At 36.7% G+C, this 23,810-nt stretch overlaps 2 protein-coding genes and 1 long non-coding RNA gene across 3 annotated transcripts; 2 read left to right on the forward strand and 1 right to left on the reverse strand.

Moving 5' to 3' along the window:
- Positions 1-342: 342 nt before the first annotated feature.
- LOC117224687 (UDP-glucosyltransferase 2) lies at positions 343-11,723 on the forward strand. Its single transcript, XM_076524490.1, has 6 exons — positions 343-383; positions 6,995-7,578; positions 7,924-8,291; positions 8,858-9,077; positions 9,604-9,823; positions 10,655-11,723. Exons 1-6 carry the CDS (start codon positions 358-360, stop codon positions 10,950-10,952), a joined length of 1,716 nt encoding a protein of 571 aa, XP_076380605.1. The 5' UTR covers positions 343-357; the 3' UTR covers positions 10,953-11,723.
- On the reverse strand, positions 5,135-6,942 carry LOC143260014 (uncharacterized). Its single transcript, XR_013034118.1, has 2 exons — positions 5,984-6,942; positions 5,135-5,236 (listed from the first exon to the last, which is right to left on the reverse strand). It is a non-coding gene; the product is annotated as an uncharacterized LOC143260014 (long non-coding RNA).
- A 136-nt stretch (positions 11,724-11,859) lies between the features above and the next one.
- Positions 11,860-23,288, forward strand: LOC117224499 (uncharacterized). Its single transcript, XM_076524579.1, has 11 exons — positions 11,860-12,749; positions 13,095-13,462; positions 14,030-14,249; positions 14,493-14,712; positions 15,112-15,408; positions 15,752-15,797; positions 17,358-17,859; positions 18,721-19,103; positions 19,864-20,083; positions 21,357-21,576; positions 22,627-23,288. The coding sequence occupies exons 1-11, from the start codon at positions 12,266-12,268 to the stop codon at positions 22,922-22,924; spliced, it is 3,258 nt and encodes a 1,085-aa protein (XP_076380694.1). The 5' UTR covers positions 11,860-12,265; the 3' UTR covers positions 22,925-23,288.
- Positions 23,289-23,810: the final 522 nt, after the last annotated feature.

Genomic DNA, 23,810 nt, shown 5'->3' on the forward strand with positions numbered 1-23,810 from the left:
GTTGCCGGAAGCTATCAACGGCCATCAATTCGATCTAGTAGTTTCCTGGCGCAGGCCCGCGAACGCGAACGCGTTACGGCATCAATCTCCCGCGTCGCGTCGCGTTGCGTCGCGTCGCGTCGTACAACCCGGCCCGGTACAGCGTGGAGCGTGCAACGTGCAACATGCACGAAAGCTCTTCACTGTACACGTGCTCGCGCAATTTCTTCGATGAGATGGAAAAGATCGATGGCGCTTTGGCAAGGGACCAGTTCCGCGCGCGATCATCCAAGACGATCCCGGGCCATCCGTCGCATATCTGTCGCGCGCAGATGCGCGTACAAGTTTCTCGTGGAATCCGGCCGGCGAAAAGAGGCGATGATCGCGTCAGTTCGAGTTCACCGGTAAATGTTTGTCTCTCTCTCGTTGGAGGATTCGTTCCGCTCGTATGCTCCAGCCTGCTTTACACGCTTGCTTTCTTTGTCTTTCCTGGAACTGCCGGTCGCGCGGGACTTACGGTAGCGATCATCAAATGCTCACTTCTCTGTGAGCAAGAAATGTATGCTGATTATGAGACGTCGGATTTGATGCATTTATGGCTGAATCGTGTAGTTGTAATTTAATACTTTGCGGACGGGAGACTGGAATCACAGTCCAATTTCAGTTCTTTTCATTAAATGAACACCGAATGTTATTCCGTAAAATGAACTTCTTTTTATTTTTCCAATGACAAATCTATATATACGTATACTTAGCCAATCTTTCTCTGTTAATTTGTCCGCTATATGTCCAAATAATGTCGAAAATCAGGCGGGCTAGCCGAATATTAAAAGACGAAGATTCTAAAAGTTTAGAACTATCAATATATTATCATAAAACTATGAAAACGGTGAATAAAGAAAGGACGAATTTACTATTTAATTTCTATTTCTAGTAATCGATGCGGATAATTCTTATTTTGCATCGAAATCGACGGATTATAGTAGATCATTTTAATTTTATTTGTCATTTTATTTTTGTAAATATAGAAATTCTATACCTTCAAGCACCTAGATCACTTTTTCACTTTAAAACGTAAGACGAAGAAACGTTTCGAGTAGAAGTTGATGTAAAAACTGCATTCAATGAATTTATTGCCTTTCGTTCTTCCGATTTCGAGATTATTCTGATTAAAGAAATATTTATTAAGTTTGTTACACGAAAGTTTCACTGAAAAATTCAAAAACTGTCACTTCATTTGCAACAACCCCCATAGACCTTTGTTTCTACGATCTATTCCGACCTTAATATTTATACGTCGTTTTTTAAATTATTAAATCTGCTGTTATGTCTTAGCGGACGTTCACATTCATCGATAACTTTCGATTTATGTACTTATCAATTAAATTGCTCCATCAATATGCACCGTTTAGATTGAACCTTTTGCATAGCAAGCTGTTGCCAATTTGATAGATCATATATACTTGTGACAATTAGGGCAATTGAGACAAACTGCAGCACAGATTGGCACTGTCTATAACGATTCGAGTCAAATTCAATGTCAAGTGAGAGACGCTATAGGATTGGCTAATCAAAAGAGGGCACACTAGCTGCAATCAGTTTTGATGCACCAGTATGTACGGATTGTGTCCAACTGATCTCCAAGTACAAGAATCATTGTAATGACGCCTCTTTATCGAATAATATTCAACGAATATTCCTCAAGACACTACAAAACTGCACTTATAATACCACCGTTATCCTACATATTTTACCGCTTACCAATTAAGATTTCATTCGATATATCGGTACGGAAAACTCAAATAGCAAAATATAGTCCATAGTACAGAAATATAAAATCACTAATGAAAGTGGTGATCACCACCAGACATTGTGTTAAAAATGCATTATTAACCTTGTGTAAGATAACAAGATAATCTATTATTATACGTTTACAGACGCGTCGATGTTTAAGTTAACGCTTACACGTTTCGGGAAATTTAAGGTTACAAATTTGTAATAAATCTAAATGCTATTTGAATTAGGAAGAAAAACATTTATTTCGTCGTCACAACGATAGTACGATATCATTCTAGATATTCGTTTCAGAAATTAGTTACGTAAAAATTGAATATTCGGATATTTTATTGGACACTTATAAATCATATAAAGAAAGTATAGATATTTATAACATATCAACTACTGTATGTATATTTATATACTCGAATGTACCATCATCCGCGTACTTCGATGGAGCTGTAACTATGTACGAGGAAGTACACGGTGAAATGGAGCGTTTTCCTCTTGTTAGCCCTGTTACTCGAGTTCTAAACACTGATCTAACGACTCGTCGAATCCAGTTCTTATCAATCTCTTGTCCTTTCCCGTAATCTATTGGGCCATACCGAACCATCGGGATTCGTCGTCGAAGCGTTCTTGTTCCTAAGTCGGAAGGAGATAGCGCGACCGATCGATGGCAACCGTCGCGGCAGGATCGCTCGGAGGAATCCAATTTTGGTGTTCTCGCGTGAAAAGCTGTCCGGAACGGTCTTTTTACCGGCTTCGATGAAATTGAATTCCTCGCGCCACGGTATCGTGGCTGGGCAATTATCGGTGACTTAGCGGGGGACAGTGGGGGTTTCGGTACCCCGGCAGGACAGGTTAAGAAACTTGACAAAGTCGGACGCAGAAAATCGTTCTGCTTCGCGTTACATTGCGACAGACCGCTACACCGTGGGATTTCACTTTCCTGGTCAGCGCGTCGCTGGCCGATGATTCGCTTGCAAACCGGCGGAAAAGTGCAAGGAAAATATCATGCCTCGGAGAAAACGAGCTGACGGATGCCGCTACTGGCTATTTCTTTTTTCACGGGCTGCACGGTTCGACGCTCGTGGCATGACGAGCTCCTATACTTTCGTGCGGATTTCACTATTCAACCGAAAACCGTTTTACTTGAACGGTCTCTTGGTTTCCCATATTGCGTTGCAAATTCACCGCTACCGGTTCGGTGTCGATTCCTCTCCTCCAATCAGAATCTATTTGCATGGCTAGCCGCGTCCGATAGAGTCGTCGGCGCTGTTCAAGTGTTCTTTGATGCCGATTCATGGATATTTTGAGATTGTGAAACGAAAGTTACCATGTTCACGATCTGGGGAATTTGGATGTATACCTGGAGGCAGCATCTACTACTACTACTACTACTACTACTACTACTACTACTACTACTGCTACTACTACTACTACTACTGCTACTACTACTACTACTACTGCTGCTGAACATGAAACCATTTCGTAGAAAGAGAGTTTCAAATTCGGTATAACCTGTTCTACTCTAATCCAGGATCGAACAAAGAAGTTTCAGGATCCTCTATCTATACACACATTTTGTATTAATTTTATTCTCTAATATATAATTTCATTTATTTATCACTGTTTATTTTGATTTTAATTTAACGTGGAAAAGATTTTTAATAAGGTATACGAAAGTGAAAGAACATTAATGTAGTAAAATGAAAATAATAATCTAATATTCTAATAATTTAAGAACAACATTACTTAACCGTAACTGTATGTTACGCCATATCGAAAAGAATGTATATCGAAACTCTAACGAATTCTTTGATAATTGCCGCGCTCTCCAAACACAATAGATAGAGACGCTCGTGCATGTACATCAGTACGAAAGAATATGATATCAAGCATTTTAATTTTCTGTTTCGGTCTTACTATACAGAATGGCCCACTTGAAACTACTATCTCGATTTTTGTAAATGGTTTTGATAAGTACAATTTCTGATGTTAGCTATTTGTGGCTGATTGCGTTAAGGATACTGCGAAGTATGCCTCTGTAAACTCTATCTGTTGATTTATTTCCTTTTTACAGTTTTGTATCTCTGTGGCTAGAAATAATGTCCGATAAGATCAGTCTGATTGGCCTTTTTAATTGTATCAGTCTGACAAATTGGAGAGTTAAAAATATGGACGATGAATCGATGCTATCAACGATTTGTAGATATGAAGAAAGAATTCGAGATTTACCGATTTATTTTCAGGTTTATTAACATCTTATCTTCTAGTGATATATCAGTGGCATCATGGATTTCGGGTGTCAAACATAAAACTCCTTTTGCAAATCTTCTCTTAATTCTTCTTCAGTGTTCATAAAATCATATTAATGGCGTTCGATTTATATAAACCCGACTATAAAAATACGCGCATATCCTTCAAAAAGTTTGAATAGATTCGAGATGGTTTTTCAATTCGATGTTATCTCAAGATCATAATAGAGCTGGTTAAATACAGATTAATTTTTTTTTTTGTCAGACCAATCGGAAATGGCAGAAAAATCATGGGAACTAATTTGTGACGCGCTTTGCATAAAAAAATTATACAAGTTAAAACACCGTAGCACGGTTAAATTTTTATAACCATCCGTTATTATTATTATTATTATTATTATTATTATTATTATTATTATTATTTATATGCAATACAAAATATTTCACTTTCCGCCATTGCGTGAAAGTATTTGGGAGCATCAAACGGAATTGAATAGTATGTTTTATTTCGAAACTTTTAGTTTGAATGTAAGGCAAGAAGTGTGTTTTAAAATGCGTTGCTCGAGAGTCTAATCTATCTCAAAGAAGATTGCTTTCAAAAAGATCGTACAGTCGAGCTATACGCAAATTCAGCACTGTTGACAGAAGTGTAATCCCGAAAGAGGCTGATCTGGCAGAAGTTTCAAATCATTCCGTGTTAATATGTACACAGTTGATAGAATTTAGTAAACAAAACGATTTATGGCATCGTTCACACCGCGAACATGCACGATAAACACCGTGCGCGAGACACACGACCAAATAGTATGTACAGTCTGTGATAATGTTTAGAGACATCAATTTTTTATGCAGGAACCATATAATTTCTCCCCAAAGAATGCTGTTGTTTGCTTCGAATGACGTATCTTTACGCGCTGTCTAGAAATCCATGACGGTGTGATTTGTAATCCTTATTGCTAGCTATTGCATTACTACCTTTAGGCTTTACCAACCTCAATATTTTGCTTGACAGAATGTTATACAAATTCTTAACAGTCTCTCTATTTAATTGTTTTTTTGTAGCATTTTCATAGTTTTTCTGGTAAACACTTTTTGTTTGTAGGAAATGAAACGCGTACTTGTCATGAAATTAACAATCTTTTGTACTGTATTTATTCTTATTATTATCCTAAAAAGAGGATTTCCCAGATTTTTCCGGCCAAAAGCGGTATCAGCATATTCTATGACCGAACATAAGAAAAATATGTCACATAAACAAAGGCTCAAAAATGCTTCATTACAAAATTCGAAGAAAATACGAAATAACAACGGATTGATTTTCGTTCGATATACAGGGTGTCTCAAATTATGCTACTTCCGGGAAATGGGGGGTTCCTGAGGTCATTTGAAGTAATTTTTTCCTTAGTGCAAATGCAATCCGCAGCTTTGTCCGGTTTTGTTCATTGGCTTGGCCGCCTCGCGCCGATCCCGCCTCTCATTGGTCGCTGTTTTTCGTCAATAACTCGTAAATAAAGCCGCGGATTGCGTTTTCGCTAAGGAAAAAGCTACTTCGAATGAACTCAGGAAACTCTCGTTTCCTGGAATCTGTGTTTGCTTATGTTTACTAATTCAAGTTGTCGTAATGTGAATGATAATAATAATACCAATAATGTTTCATCTCATTTGACAATAGTTTGCTATGTTACTTATTCACAGTCGATCTTATATATACAAAACGTAAAACGAAGGAAGGAAGAATTCAAAAAAGTATTGGTTTTTAGGACGGAGATTTTACTATTTCTACCCGTATTTGCTGAGGACGGAAGGCTTAGAAGCATAGTTGCGTATTTCATATTTTTCGTGCATAAATGTCACGTGTAGAGAACAGATAGCATGTATTCGTAACAACAGTATAATCGAAACCCATCGCCTTTACACGATCGGGACCGGAAACGCATACCACTTTCACAGAAACCGTACACACTCACCCCTAAACGCGACTGGCTATCGGAAAATACATGCCATCCCCTCTCAAGTAGGTATCACACACCTCGTATGCACACCATTCCAACCATGATACATGATGTGTTATCGGTCAGCAGTCAAAAAGGAGCGTAGGCCAGAAGCTAACTTGATCCCTCACAAACCAGCCGGGTGTAAGTAGATATGTAATATGGAAAACAATAAATACATGCACACAATTAAAAAGCTCTTACCTCATTTACAACATATTAAAACTATTCAGCCGCAAGTGAAGCAGAAAATGCGTAAAATTTATGAAGATCTGTTATCTAGTTAATTATTATTTTCGATTTGTACATGTTATATAATAGAATCAAGTACAGTAAATCCCCCCTAATTCATGCTCAGATTGTACAGAGAAATAGACAATTTGGGAAGAGGAGATACGATTATTCGAGCCTTGCGGCACGTTTTTCTGGTTGTTGACAATCGGCCATTGCAAAAACGAGTCGCAAGGTTCGAATAATTGTATCACCTCTTCCCAAATTGTCCATATATCTGTACAATCTGTGCGTCAATTAGGGAGAATTTACTGTATCCCAAAGTATAATAAATACTAAAAATTCTCATACTTTGAATTCTCTCAAATTGTCCCTCAGCTTGTAAACGATATGAAATATGTGGCATGTTTTTATAATTGTTTACAATTGGCAACTATAAAAACGAACCGTGTGGTTCCAATAATCTTGTCTGCTCTTTCTAAATTATCCACTTTTCTTTACAAGCTGAGAGAGACAATAGGAGAGAATTTACTATATTTCCGAATGTAATTACGAAACTGTTGATATTGAAGAAACAAATAAAGCTTACTTGACCCGTGGCCAGCTCCACCGATGATACGCGGCAATCCGGACGTATTATTCACATTTTCCCAAGATCCTCAGAACATGCTACCATGAATAACGATTATGTGAATTTCCCACACCGGCTCTATGACTCAGCAGTACCATCTACAAATTGAAATACTGAACCTGCAGCTTTATAAAGATCAACGTACGTAAATCCACGCGAACGTGCAATCCAACGAATAGTAGATCCGCGACCAGCAGCGGCACTCGATCGTTGAATCTCAGCTCTATGAAGTTCAATCTGTCGCCGGTTGTGCTATCGGTCTTCGGCTTGCTCTGCGTTGGCCAACAAATACAGGCCGCCAGGATCTTAGCGCTTGTCCCGACGCCATCTTACAGCCATCAGATCCCATATCGAAGACTATGGCTCGAGTTGCACAAACACGGCCACGAAGTAGTGCTCGTCACATCGAACCCGATCCCAAACATGGACCCGAAGACGTTCCAACAGATTGACATCAGTGAAGCGTACAAGGATATCAGGGAAGTCGACTTTATGCACCTTCGATTCGACAAGGTCGAATGGCTTGCGTTCGTGGAAGAGTATCTGTTCAGCATGGCCCATGTCTTCGTGGAACACGTGCTAAATCACACGGATATGAGGCCGATCTATGCGCTCAACAGCAACCGGAAGTTCGACGTTGTGATGGCCGAAATGCTTGCGATGCCAGCCATCTACGCGTTCGCTCATAGATTCGACGCACCCTTAATAGGTACGTATTTCTCCAGATTTGTTTTGTATGTGTAAGAGAGGAATCTGGTGATACACGTCGATCTTAATGAATTTTGGAATAAGAGTTTAACATACCTACTCAAAAATTTAGCCGTATTTTGTTCTCACGCGTTTTTTACTTTAAGGGAGAAATCAACCGTTTTGTCTGAACCGACTCTCTTCTGCACAAACTACAAAAGCTATCAAAAAGAAGTTAGCTATCGTTTGAAAATTACGTAAAAAAGACCAAAATAATTATTAAATTATTCTATTGAGAATACTATGTTGCACGCAAAATTCTATTAATCTTCATACATAATATTATTATCTCTCCGTATGCTATTAGGAATGAGCTCGCTGGGAATGTTATCTATCAATGAACACGCTCTTGGTGGTCTGGTATTGCCATCGCACGAATATACCTGGGAAATGGAGGCGAACGTGGGGACGAATCAACCATTTTGGAGGAGACTGCAAAATTATATTAAACTCTCTCGACTCTTGTACGTTATGTATCGTGATCTGTTCCCACGTCAGCAGAATTTAGCAGAACACTATTTCGGACCTTTGCCTCCATTGCTCGACATACTGAAGAACACTAGTGTTGTATTTGTCAACCAAGCCGATGCCATAACGCCAGCCAGACCGAAGCTTGCGAATATGATTACCTTCACGTCTTTCCACGTCGAGAAAACTCCGACTCCTTTGCCGGCAGTACGTATGCATAAAATGTGTGCCGATGCATTTATTCGTTGTACGTGCAACTCATGATGCATACCGATAATTTGCACCTATTTGATGCACATGCTACTAACACTGACCATTTTAAATTAAATATTACAAAACATTAAAAATAATAATCTTTCAGTTCCTGTTACATTAACTTTGAGGACGAATGTCGATATATTGACGATATTAGAACTGCACATGTACACATTATCAAGAAAATATTAAAAGGTTGTATCAAGAAAACTATTGAAACTTGTACGTGTTCAATATGTTCAGTTTGTAACGTCTAAAATAGCTGATCAAAGGCAAATTTCGCTCAGCCATTTTCCAAGTTTTATTCAACACAAAGTTTTCAATGTTCCTCTCCTTTATTTATTTAATTATTGCAATACATAAAATCAGTTCTTAACATTTACTGTACACTGTGGAGCAAAGTCCTGTGCGCAAGCGCTTCGGATAAACTTGCTTAGTAATGAGTCGCACCGTCTTTGCGTTAACTTCGTCGATCGTTGATAGAGGAGGATGATTATCCCTGTTTTCTTTGTTGGTAGGATCTACAACGCTTTCTGGATAACGCGACCGAAGGATTCATCTACTTGAGTCTGGGTAGCAACGCTATGAGCTCGAGTATGCCAAAAAAGATCTTAGGGGTTTTCCTTGAGGTGTTTGCCAGACTGCCCTATAAAGTTGTGTGGAAATTCGAAAAAGACATGCCCAACAAGCCCGACAACATCTATACTGGAAAGTGGCTTCCGCAGCAGAGCATTCTTGGTAAAGTCTTATTTTTTATCTGATGAGTTCTCGATATAAAAGGCGATTCATGTGGAATTGATTATAGAGCAACAAAATAAAACGATACTATGTTTCGGTATTTAGAAAAAATGTAATGAAGCCGTCAGAATTTAATTTGTAATTGCTTCTATAAAATGCATACCGAATATTGGACTTTTGGTATAGCACGATCGTTTATGGTTAAAATGAAGCACTAGCATTTCCAGAAGATGCAATTATTCTTTTCCAGTCAAGTTAAATGTACGAAATGGCGATGTTTTGCTATGATTCTGTCGCTTAATTGTATGAGATTATTTCTTGATTCTCTGTTGTGGGTGATTTTGTATGGCGCCATTTTTCGAGACGTTGACGACAAGAAGAATTGACAGGAGTCTATTTGCGTAGTCACATTCCCTCTTGAACCGTTCAACTTCAATTCCTATAAAGATGATCAGTTACTCGATACCTCGTGAAACTTGTACAGAAATCGACTGTTGGTTATTAACCTTGGAACATTGTTATACAGCGCACCCCAATATTAAATTGTTCATCTACCAAGGAGGTCTGCAAAGTAGTGAGGAAGCGATACACTTTTCGGTACCACTGTTAGGATTTCCGGTATTAGCGGATCAAGACTATCAAGTGCTTCGAATGGAGGCCCTCGGTGTCGCAAAATACATGGACATCGTGACTATCACCAGAGAAGAATTGGAGACTACCATTAAGGAGATGATAACTAATAAAGAGTGAGTATTCAAATTCACCACCTCGTACACGAAAATATATTATTATTAATACAACTTATTTATTGAAATACATATAGAATACCAATCTTTATCTTTGAAAATTGCTTGGTTTAAAAATAGAAATTTTTAAAACAACACATGAATTACAGAATGCTAAAGCAAATTCTTGGTGAACAAAGTACTTTCTAATTAATAATAAATTCGCAATCAAGATACGTACACAAATTCACGAAAGTATTCGAACGCCTTTAAAGTGGAGTAACTTCTGTATAATCGCGCCAAACAGTCTAAATCTTCCTGATACGTTAGAGGAGTTTACTAGACAATTGCTACAAAATTGTTTTCAAGAATTGCATTTGGTTGTGATGACACAAAAATTAAGCAATGGTGTTCTTTAAACTTTTTTATCCACAACGGTAATTTAAAGAATGCATTTTGTAGATTTAGGTAATATATATAGATGCTGAATATTTCATCGAAATCAGCTACAGGCAAGACATACTAGAGACATTGAAATTGATGTGAAAATCTCAAAATTTATTGCAATTATCGGTTGAAAGTTGTAAAAAATTGCGATTATCGCTACTTTTAACAATTTCTATATCACAAAAACGTTAATCGAATATTTCTCAAAGGCATAATATTAATGTTTAATAATATTGTAATCATTGAATACACTATATTATCAATTGATTTTAAAACAAACTTCGCTAAGTGTACGAATTACTATTAAAGAAATAATTGAAAGCAATAGAACATAGGTTGACAATATTCTTTAATTTGTCTGATGTAATCTGACAAGGAGGTACAATTTTACTTCATTTTTACCAGGTACAAAGACAAGATAATCGCACTGAAAGAACTGGTGAATGATACCCCGTACGATATGGTGGAGTACCTAGCATGGTGGGTCGAGTACGTAATTCGCAATAAAGGCGCCTCCCACCTTCGTTCAAAATTGGCTCATCAGCCATGGTACCAACGTTGCGACATGGACATCGTAGTATTCCTGACAATAGTGTCCGTTTTAATCATTTCAAGCATAACGAGCATCATAGCGAAAATAACTGTGCAATGGTACAAATATTACCAAATGATATCTCCACCCGGAAAACAAAAAATTAGATAGCTAGAAATTGATAAAACAAAAAGTTGGAACTTTCAATGATTTACGGAATGCATCGTACTAGTAAAATAGACTGATCGATTCTTGATGTGTAGTAAATAATTTGTGGCCACAGCAAACCGGTATTCTTGAAATTGTGCTTAAACTTAAAGTTGCGAATTTAGATAATTATAGATCAAATAATTCTGAATAGTATATGTAACGGTGCTAAGTATGTAAATGTATGATTAATTAGAATTGGAGAATGCAACGTACCACTTGACGCGGTTTATGTTTCTGTACTAGTAAAAGGAGCATAGTTGGGAGCATAATCGATTTGTTTTCTTGTATCTACGGCATTAATCAATGGTAATGCCCGAATGATGTAACGGTGTTCAAAATAATGATATGTACAGGATGTAAATAGAGAAGGTTAAAAATGTCTCTTTTCTAAGAAATGTTTATCATTATATGTATAGAGATAACTTGATAATATTATTAGCGTTATTATTGTTGATACATTTGAACATCGCATGTACGTCTTAAGTCGAACATCCAAATTACCATTACCATTTGCTTTGCCTATATAAATTTTGTGTCAATACCTCCTTTACAATGAATCGTTATTATAAATCGTTTGAATTTTTGCGTTTTTGTTGTTTACGAATCCCTAGATATCTTACTTTAATGTATGTACAATTTATGAATTCGAATTATATTGTCTCGATTGCAAAGATGAAATGTGCAAATTCATGCTCGGGGTAAATTGTAATAAACTATTTTCTCGAAACGTGAGTGATTCTGCTTGGTTTTCATTGAACCATATAGCAGCACCAACCTCATTTTCATGTTTTTAAACCTATTAAACTGCAATTGAAGCAGAAAATGCTTAATATGTATAAAATTGATAAAAATCTGTTATACAGTTAACAATCCACACACAATTCGTGCACGCTCGAAAATTAAATATACCAGAGATTCTAAAAAGTAATTTCTAAAAACCGTCATATTTTGAAATGCAATTCTGAAACCGTTGTTTAAAAAGAAAGTAAAGCCCTCTTGAATCCCCGTCGCTTCTATCGATGATACTTTACTTCGATTGTATCGATCACATGTTTATCAAGATCCTAAGAATTGCAGCAGAACGTGCTATAATTGTTGACAAATTGCGTCAATTTCCCACACTGGCTCCATGACTCGACAGGATTGCCGACAGATTGCACTACTGATACAGCTCTATCGTATAGATCAGCGAACGTAAATCAACGGACAAGTGTGATCCAACGATTAGTAGTTCCGCAACTAACGCCTCGAACGGATTGTTGAAACTCGGCACAATGAAATTCCCTTTGCCACCGGTTGTGCTTTCGACCGCCGTTCTTCTCTGCATCAGCCACGAAGTGCAGCCCGCCAGGATCTTAGCGCTTGTCCCGACGCCATCTTACAGCCATCAGATCCCATATCGAAGACTATGGCTCGAGTTGCACAAACGCGGCCACGAATTAGTGCTCGTCACGTCGAACCCGATCCCAAACATGGACCCGAAGACGTTTCAACAGATTGACATCAGTGAAGCGTACAAGGATATCAGGGAAGTCGACTTTATGCACCTTCGATTCGACAAGGTCGAATGGCTTGCGTTCGTGGAAGAGAATCTGTTCAGCATGGCCCATGTCTTCGTGGAACACGTGCTAAATCACACGGATATGAAGCCGATCTATGCGCCCAACAGCAACCGGAAGTTCGACGTTGTGATGGCCGAAATGCTTGCGATGCCAGCCATCTACGCGTTCGCTCATAGATTCGACGCACCCTTAATAGGTACGTATTTCTTCAGATTTGTTTTGTATGTGTAAGAGAGGAATCTGGTGATACACGTCGATCTTAATGAATTTTTGAATAAGAGTTTAACATACCTACTCAAAAATTTAGCCGTATTTTGTTCTCACGCGTTTTTTACTTTAAGGGAGAAATCAACCGTTTTGTCTGAACCGACTCTCTTCTGCACAAACTATAAAAGCTATCAAAAAGAAGTTAGCTATCGTTTGAAAATTACGTAAAAAAGACCAAAATAATTATTAAATTATTCTATTGAGAATACTATGTTGCACGCAAAATTCTATTAATCTGCATACATAATATTATCATCTCTCCGTATGCTATTAGGAATGAGCTCGCTGGGAATGTTATCTATCAATGAACACGCTCTTGGTGGTCTGGTATTGCCATCGCACGAATATACCTGGGAAATGGAGGCGAACGTGGGGACGAATCAACCATTTTGGAGGAGACTGCAAAATTATATTAAACTCTCTCGACTCTTGTACGTTATGTATCGTGATCTGTTCCCACGTCAGCAGAATTTAGCAGAACACTATTTCGGACCTTTGCCTCCATTGCTCGACATACTGAAGAACACTAGTGTTGTATTTGTCAACCAAGCCGATGCCATAACGCCAGCCAGACCGAAGCTTGCGAACATGGTTACCTTCACGTCTTTCCACGTCGAGAAAACTCCGACTCCTTTGCCGGCAGTACGTATGCATAAAATGTGTGCCGATGCATTTATTCGTTGTACGTGCAACTCATGATGTATACCGATAATTTGCGCCTATTTGATGCACATGCTACTTACACTGACCATTTTAAATTAAATATTATAAAACATTAAAAATAATAATCTTTCAGTTCCTGTTACATTAACTTTGAGGACGAATGTCGATATATTGACGATATTAGAACTGCACATGTACACATTATCAAGAAAATATTAAAAGGTTGTATCAAGAAAACTATTGAAACTTGAACGTGTTCAATATATTCAGTTTGTAACGTCTAAAATAGCTGATCAAAGGCAAATTTCGCTCAGCCATTTTCCAAGTTTTATTCAACACAAAGTTTTCAATGTTCCTCTCGTTTATTTATTTAATTATTGCAATACATAAAATCAGTTCTTAACATTTCCTGTACACTGTAGAGCATAGCCCTGTGCGTCAAGCGCGTCGGATAAACTTGCTTTGTAATGAGTCGCACTTTCTTTGCGTTACCTTCGTCGGTCGCTGATAGAGGAGGATGATTATCCCTGTTTTCTTTGTTGGTAGGATCTACAACTCTTTCTGGATAACGCGACCGAAGGATTCATCTACTTCAGTCTGGGTAGCAACGTTATGAGCTCGAGCATGCCTAAAGAGACACTACAGATTTTCCTTGACGTATTTTCTAAACTGCCCTATAAAGTTGTATGGAAGTTCGAGAAGGACATGCCCAACAAGCCCGACAACATCTTTACTGGAAAATGGCTTCCTCAGCAAAGCATTCTTGGTACGGTCACATTTTCAATCTGTTGTATTCTCGTTATACATGGTGATTCGCGTGGAATTCATTAGCGAGGAAACGAATTCGAAGAAAAAAGCAGTCGTGAGTCTTTCCTCTTCACGATCTTGTAATGATAAAAGATGATTTTGTAAACAGCAGATTTGTAGTCAAGTAAATAAAATAAAATGCCTCACTAATATAGTATAGAAGTAGACTTTTGATTATTAATCGTGGAATATTGTTACACAGCGCATCCCAATATTAAGCTGTTCATCTACCAAGGAGGACTACAAAGCTCTGAGGAAGCGGTACACTTTTCGGTACCGCTAATAGGATTACCGATATTAGCGGATCAAGACTACCAAGTGCTCAGGATGGATGCTCTCGGTGTCGCAAAATACATGGACGTCGTGACTATCACGAGAGAGGAATTGGAGGCTACCATACGAGAAATCATAACCAATAAAGAGTGAGTATTCAAACTTATGCAAACGATCTCTGTATACAAAGATGTATCTCTTGGTAAAACTTTTTTTATTGAAATACATATAGAAATTCGTTCTATATTTGTTTAATTTTTAAAGGAACAGTTTAGCTTCATAAAGGAGAGAGCCTACTCGATAACTTTACATCAAGTTACATAATTATAAAAAAAATATGTATTTCTCGAAGAAATAGTACTAATGTTTTATAATATTTTTATCGTTAAACCCATTACATTGTCAACTCATATTAAAGCAAACATCGTGAACTGTACGAATTATTATTAAAGAAATAATTAGTAGTAATAGAATCTAGGTTAACAATATTGTTAAGCTAGTCTGATGAAATCATACAATATGGTATAATTTTATTTTGTCTTTTTCAGATACAAAGGAAAGATAATCGCACTAAAAGAGCTCGTGAATGTTACTCCGTACAATATGGTGGAGTACCTAGCATGGTGGGTTGAATATGTGATTCGCAATAAAGGCGCCCCCCATCTTCGTTCAAGCTTGGCTCATCAACCATGGTACCAACGTTGCGACATGGACATCGTGGTATTCCTGACGATAGTGTCCGTTTTAATAATTTTAAGTATAACTAGTATCATCGTGAAAATGGCTGTGCGGTGGTACAATTATTACCACAGGATATCTCCACACAGCAAACAAAAAATTAAATAGCTGTATATCGATAAAACAGAAAGGTATGATACTAGCATAATGGCAAATTCATCAGTTTTTATTTGTTATGCATTTTATAGCAAATTATGCTGATTGTTTTTGTGGTTACTGCTTCAATCGGAACCATGAAGATACTTGATGTGGAGTAATCAATTTACGAACAGATCGTGCCATAATTGCTTAAACTATGCGCAAGCGTTAACTTATTAATTTATTCGATTATAGTTCAAATGATTCAGAATATCTTATGTAAATGATATACTATGTATATACGTAAATATATGATGTATGAGAATCGAGGAATGCAATGTACAACTTTACGATTCATGTTCTTTGTACTAGCGGCATGGACGTGGTTCAATCGATTGGATTTGTTGTATCTGCGGCAGTAATGAATGTTAATCCCTGAGTGATGTAACGATGTTCAATATAATTGTATCTACTGAAGGTAAATAAAAAAAGAGTAAAAATGTTTCTTTTGTAAGAAATGTTTTTTAATTGTAACGAAAAGAAAACATTTTCAGGAAATCTACTTATTATCTTCTTTTCACACTCTCCTTCAGCATTCTAGCGTTCTTCGCATCTCTAATATGAAATACTTTTCGCATGGGAAATCATTTGATGTTATCAGTTGATAATTTTATTTGCTATAATTTAAAATTTCTAAATTCGATTTCTTTCCGGTTTCTTTCAATTTTTTGTTTTAGCAAGTGTACCAATATAATATTCGATTCGTTGACCGATAAATATTACTAGTGATCACCGTTTTATCTCTCGACCATTGTGTCTATTACACCTCTTATCTACGGCGTGCATTGAGTTTAATGCTTCCAACCATTGTGTAAATGGTTGCAAACATCCCTTTCTATTCAACTAAACAAGCATTGATTTCAATGTTTCCGTTTACTATTGAACCGGAATGTTCAGCACCGTTTAAGAAAATACAAATCGAATTAATGATAGCTTAATGATGAGAGACGTTTCAAATCTTCAGACGATATATTAGGCTATTTTGAAAATATTGAGTATAAGGAGAAATGTTCATAAACAGGTGATAATGAATTAGAGATTAACGAACATAGATCTCGTCGTACTATATTATTTATAAGTGCTCAATATATATGTGTCGGTCGATCCCTCATATTTTTACATAGCTACGTACATCGTTAACAAAAATAGCTTGTCCGCAGGGAGTCACTAATTATGTTCGCTTATCTCATGTGTATATTTTCATATTTTTACTGCCTAAATGTCACATGTAGGCAGCACGTTGCATGTATTCATGAAAAAGGTAAACACATTTATTTTAATTTACCATATAATTAAAAAACTTACTCTTCAATTGGAACAGAAAATGCTTAACCCTCGTCGTATCACGTTCGAGTTCGTTCGAACTCAGAGCTCGAAGCCTGCCTTTACCGTTTGATACCTCTGCCGTTTGTTTATGTCCGGGCGACGACAATAGGTACAGAAATAAAAAAATGTATCACAAATGTAATTATTATGTAAAAGAGAAGTTTAGTAAGATAACACTAATAATAATTCTAATAGCTTAAAATTGATGAAAATCCGTTATTTAGTTAATTATATAATAATATTGAACTCGAGCGGTGTTTCAGAATCAAATATCCCAGAGTAAATACTAAAAATCATCATATTTCGGAATGCAGTTACCAAACTGTTGATATCAAGAAAAATTAAATCTCACTTGAAGCATTGTTGCCCCCATTGATGATACGAGGCACTCCGAATGTAACATTTCGCCAAAATGCAATGTATTGCAACAGGACGTGCTAATTTGGATAACGAATTGCGTTAATTTCCCTCATTGACACCATGAGTCAGCAGTATCTTCTACAAGATAAAGACTAAAGACTAACTTACGTAAATCAAGGGAAACGCGTGCGACCCAATGATTAGTAGTTCCTCAGTCAGCGCCAGGGATTGATCGTTGATTCTCGGCACTATGAAGTTCTCTGTTTTGCCGTTTGTGCTTTTGGTGTTGACCATGCTCTGCATCAGCCAGCAAGTACAGACCGCCAGGATCTTAGCGCTTGTCCCGACGCCATCTTACAGCCATCAGATTCCATACCGAAGACTATGGCTCGAGTTGCACGAGCGTGGCCACGAAATTGTGCTTCTTACATCGAATCCGATCCCGAACATGGACCCGAAAACGTTCCAACAGATCGACGTCGGCAAAGGGTACAATACCATCAGGGAAATCGATTTCATGCAGCTTCGATTCGACGGAATCGATTTTTGGAATTTTTTTGAGCGGTATATGTTTAAAATGAGCGACGCTTGGACGGAACACGTGCTGAATCACAGAGATATGAAACCGATCTACGCACCCGACAGCAACCAGAAGTTCGACGTAGTGATGGTCGAAATGCTCATGATTCCAGCCACCTACGCCTTCGCTCATAGATTCGACGCACCCTTAATAGGTATTTCTTCGCGTTTGTTTCGATTGCCTAAGTAAGGAACCCTAGTGACACAAGCCTATCTTGACGAGACCCTGAATAAATGTTTAATATCCTTAATATCCTTACTCAAGAGTCATCCGTTTTATCTCAACTGGTGGCCCATAAATTTATGCTGTATTTTTCTTAATAAAGCCATGATTTTCACATTTTGGAAAATGATGGCTTTTTTCCATTATCCAAGTATCGCGATATTTCTCTCTCTTGCATATACATGATCATACAAGGTCTGAAGGTCTGAAACTATATGTCAAATAACAATATTTATACTCGTGATCCAATTGGACCACGCCGTACAAGCGTTAATCAATATATCGATTATTGTAGTCCGTCAAGGATGAATTCCAACGATAGAGACATCACGAATATTGCAAAATTGTTAAGTTTCGTGGCTCCAAATTGGACCGTACATGTTCGGCAGGTTGTAAGAAATACAACAGGAATAGAAAACAAGAGTTAGACTAAAACTTTGTTCTATAATGTCGCATAACTATAAAATAGTTCTAGTCAGTTTAAAGTATCGATCACGTAGTCGGTCAATTAGCTATCGCCGTGTTAATCGATTCGATATACGAACCAGTTTTGGATGCTTACATGCCCAAAATGTTAGAATTCATTGCCAATTCGATGAATATTTGAACATCTGTTTCTATCAGAAGATATTTTTATATTTTAATAAAATATGTATTATATATTATTTTGTGGTATACCATTTGGAAACTATAATATGTCAAAAAACAAACGATTTTTAAAATTTTCTATATTGCACAGGAAATTAAATTCTTTTGGCACGTAAAATACTGTTATCTCACCGTATACTTTTAGGGTTGAGCACACTGGGATTGTGTTCATTGAACGAACACGCTCTCGGTGGTCTGATATTGCCATCGCACGAGTCCACCTGGGAAATGGAGGCGAACGTGGGGACGAATCAGCCATTTTGGAAGAGACTACGAAATTATCTTAAACTCTGGCGATTCTTGTACAGTCTCTATCGTGATCTTTTCCCACGTCAGCAGAAATTAGCAGAACACTATTTCGGACCGTTGCCTCCATTGCTGGACATACTGAAGAACACTAGTGTTGTATTTGTCAACCAAGCCGATGCCATAACGCCAGCCAGACCGAAGCTTGCCAATATGATTACCTTCACGTCTTTCCAAGTTGAGGAGAACCCGTCTCCGTTGCCCGCGGTATGTTTACATATAGTATGTACCGATAATTTGTATCTATTCGATTTACGTGCAACTCGCACAGGCTATTTTAAATGAAATATTTACGCGCGGTTGCATATGCAGATTCTACTGCAGAAACTACGAAAAATAATGATTATTCAGTTCCTGTTACATTAACGTCGACATATTGAATGTAATATGATGAAGTGCATAACAAAAAAGAAAGATATATAGTTCACATTTGCCACTACTTAATTCATCGATACACACTCTGGCTTTCTGAGAGAAGCAGGCTTTGTACTTTGAAACATCCTAGCCAACAATTTTGTGTGACATTCAAAGATTCTTGTCCAACTGTTAACTTTTTAAGAAAAGTGTGTCACTATCTTCATCTTCAACATTCTGATAATGTGCTTTATAGGTTATAACAATTGAAATTCTTTCGGAATAATTGAAAGCAATAGAAAAACCAGAGTTATGCCAAATCAAGCAGCGATGTTGAAGGGTATGTCATAACGATAAAAATCAGAACGATAAATGTCAGGAAAAATATTCAAAGTTGAACACGTTCAGTGTGTACAATTAGTATCGTGTAAAATGGCTGATCATATGTAAATTTCGCTCAGCAAATTTTCGGAGTTTCTTTAAACTAGTACATAAAATCATTTCTTGCTCTAGGATAAAGCTCCGTTCGACAAGACGTTCGAATCAAGAATGAGTCGAGCCCATTTTGCGTTAACTTTGTTGTTCGTCGACAGAGAAAGATAATTATCCCTGTCTTCCGTGTTGGTAGGATCTAAAACGCTTTGTGGATAACGCGACCGAAGGATTTATCTACTTCAGTTTGGGTAGCAACGTTATGAGCTCGAGCATGCCTAAAGAGACGCGACAGATTTTCATTGACGTATTTTCCAAACTGCCCTATAAAGTTGTGTGGAAGTTCGAAAAGGACATGCCCGATAAGCCCGAAAACGTCTTTACAGGAAAATGGCTTCCTCAGCAAAGCATTCTTGGTAAAGTAACATTTTTTTATCTACTGTACTTCATTGTACAAGAGATTCGCGTGGATTTGATTAGAGAGAGGAGACTAATTCGAAGAAAAAAGCGGTCGTGAGTCTTGCCTTCAGGATCTTTCGAAGGCAACAGATGATTTCGTAAATGGCACCATGTAATTCTAACTCGTAGTCAAGTAACTGATCAAAACGAGGCCAAGGAAATAAAATGTTAAAATTTTGAATTTAGAAAAAGTATAACGAAACAGTGACTATTTAATTTGTAATCACTTCTTCAAATGTAAAATGCATATGAAATATTGAGTTCGTATTATAGCACAGTCATTTACGATTATAAATGACTGTGAAATGATGTATGAATATTCTTTCTTACAGTTTGCTATGATTCAAGCGATTAATGAGAGATTATTTTTTGTTGCATGTGTTTTGTTCTGTGTGGTTGGTGGCTAATAACGATAAGTATAATCTTTCACTGTTCCCTAGAAGAAGTCGTTTATGATAAACTATCTAGTATGTGACCGAACATACACAGAAAATAGGTGATATGTGCGAAAGGAACAGTATAATCTCAACATTTTTTGTGGCAAGGTTACGTTAAAGTCACAGTATCTTCTATTGGTGAACTGATTTTGACATCAGCCACTAGTATGCGAGGCAGGAAAACATGGGGTCATTTAATAGATTTGAAATCAGACTCTAGACAAGACTACTTTTAACATATGAATGTGGTCGATTTTTCTAATAGAAATATAACTAACCATGAATACGCGGAGAATCATTTATAATTTTATTTATCAATTATTTTCTTTGTATTTTATAAGGTATTATTTCTAGCATTAGTTTTCCTGTAGACCTTAAGGAAACAATTGCTTGCCAGAAATTAGATAGTTGTACCGAAGTCTAAATGGACCAGGGTCCTTCCATCCGTTATATATTAATTATTCTATACATGAAACCACTGTTTGAATATTTAGTACTACAATTTCGGAATTAACAATAAGTAACAAATTTTGTCTCAATGGATGGTACATACGATTCGATATCGTTTGAAATCTGTTAGAAAACTACCATTTTAAAAACATGTTGAATAGAAGAAGAGTGAAAAGGAGTCTTTTTGCATGATCACATTTGTTCCTCTTGTACTCAGTTCCCATAAAGATATTCAGTTTTCAGGCAATATGGTATAGTATATACTTTTATACTATATGTGTATTATATATATTATAGTATAATATATACTTTTGGTTATTAATCGTGGAACATTGTTATACAGCGCACCCCAATATTAAGCTGTTCATGTACCAAGGTGGTATGCAAAGCAGTGAGGAGGCGGTACACTTTTCGATACCACTATTAGGATTTCCGATATTAGCGGATCAAGACTCCCAGGTGCTCAAGATGCAGAATCTTGGTGTCGCAAAGTACATGGATATCGTATCTATCACGAGAGAAGAATTAGAGGCTGCCATTAGAGAAATCATAACTAATAAGGAGTGAGTATTCAAACTCATAACCTTGTATACGATAATATGTTTCTTCGTGTAAATTGTTTATGGAAATATGTATAGAAATTTAATCTTTCTCTTTTAAAATTACTTGTTTTGAAAAATAATCATATCATATAATTATTTTTTATTATATCATTACATCAGAGTTATATAAAACAGTAATTTAATGTAGAAGCTTATCATAGCGATCCCGGGGACACCCCGGTTATAGAACAACGTCGGCAATTTTAATTATTGACATAAGGTATGGATAAACCTACAATTTTTGTACAACCATTTTTTATTTGTTTTAATTCGTAAAACTTCATAACAAATATCTTTACTATCCTTGAATTATTGTATAATTCTCTCTGTTGCATATCTTTCAACGTTGTTGGAAGTTCTTTATAAAGTCTCTCTCTCTCTCTCTCTCTCTCTCTCTCTCTCTCTCTCTCTCTCTCTCTCTCTAATGCACCCCACGAAAAGTAATCTAACGGAATAAGATCGTGTTGTCCAATTGACTACGCCACGACGATCAATACAACGTCTAGGAAATTTCCTATCGAGCACTTGTGCTGTCATTGGATAATTTTGTTCGGAACAAATAGAAATTGTAATTAATTTTCAAGGATTGCAGCGTATTTTTCAGTTATTTTATACTCAGAAAGAAATATTTATTATGAAGTTTGGTGTATTAGTCTCAGCACCCCCTAAAAGATGGATGTACAAAAATTATAGATTTACCTAGAAAAAACTGAAGGTGACCCTGGGCATTCTGGGAAAAAAAGGTCGATAAAAAGTTTGGTAAAATTGTCTTATAGATATCCTCGCATTAGGATATTTTTGTTCAAAAAAACTGTCGATTGATCCGCACACTCTATGTGTGTTTAATATCTTATATTTTATCTACACATTTTATTGCCAATTTCATTTATAGTAAAAGTCAACAATAAATTAAATGAATAGATAGAAGCGTCACGATCTAGATTGACAATATTGTTAAGTATGACCGATGTAGTTCTACAAGAAGGTATAATTTCATTTTGATTTTTCCAGGTACAAAGAAAAGATAATTGCACTGAAAGAGCTCGTGAACGATAACCCGTACGATTTAGTGAAAAACCTAGTATGGTGGGTCGAGTACGTGGTTCGCTATAAAGGCACCCCTCATCTACGTTCAAAATTGGCCCATCAACCATGGTACCAGCGTTGCGACATGGACATCGTGGTATTCCTGACAATAGTGTCCGTTTTATTCGTTTTAACCATGACTAGCATCATTGCGAAATTGGCCGTGCGGTTGTACAATTATCACCATAGGATATCTACACCCAGCAAACAAAAAGTTAGATAACTAGAAATCGGTAAAGCAGAAAGCTGGAAGTTTTAATGATCTACTGACAGCATCACATTACTAAATTTTTTCATTATCTTTGAGTGATTAGACTGAGTTAGAGTGTAATTAGACTGATCGATTCGGTAGTTACCGATTCAGTCAGAGCTAGGGAAATACGTTGTTGACGTTTAGCAACATTTCATAAACAGAACGAGGAAATATCGTCCAAAGTATGTTGAAGCTACAATATTCTCTTAGCTTCGTATTTAGAAAGCTGTCTTCATAACGGTAATACTAAAGCATTGATATCGCAATGACATCATTTTTAATAACTTAAAAATGTATCATATTTTGTAATTAAAATTGAAAACGCAATAATTAATCAACTGTTGGTCAATATTCCTCACACATCATAACATTTCCGCCAGTTATTCCTAAATTCTTTTTATATTCCTACTTTTTTATGAAATGATTTTTAAATTTACATACATCTTTTTCTTTCATTCCAACTAATTTCAATTTTCTAGGATAATTGTATAGACATTCGTTAATAAATCAGTGTCTCTAACATCTCAACAACAAAAATACAAGTCATTTCATCTAGTGGCTGTATGAGTTAAGTTACATTATTTACAATTCGTCCTTCTGGTTAAGGTTATGCCACATGTAGAATGCGGTCTAGCATTGTTTACCAGCAAAAGAGTTTTCTCTCTATGACCATTTTTTAATTGGCGTTCTTTAACCATTGGTATAGAAATATATTCAAACTATTCAACAGAAATGTCACATGGAAATATAAATATGCAAGAACGTTGTTGATTCACGTTTAAATACAGTCCAATTACGTCGTTCTCATATAAATAAATTTGAATAGACAGAGGTTATCAGTTAATAACATCTCCTA

The sequence above is a fragment of the Megalopta genalis genome, chromosome 9 (assembly GCF_051020955.1).
Source record: "Megalopta genalis isolate 19385.01 chromosome 9, iyMegGena1_principal, whole genome shotgun sequence".
NCBI classification, from domain to species: Eukaryota; Metazoa; Arthropoda; class Insecta; order Hymenoptera; family Halictidae; genus Megalopta; species Megalopta genalis.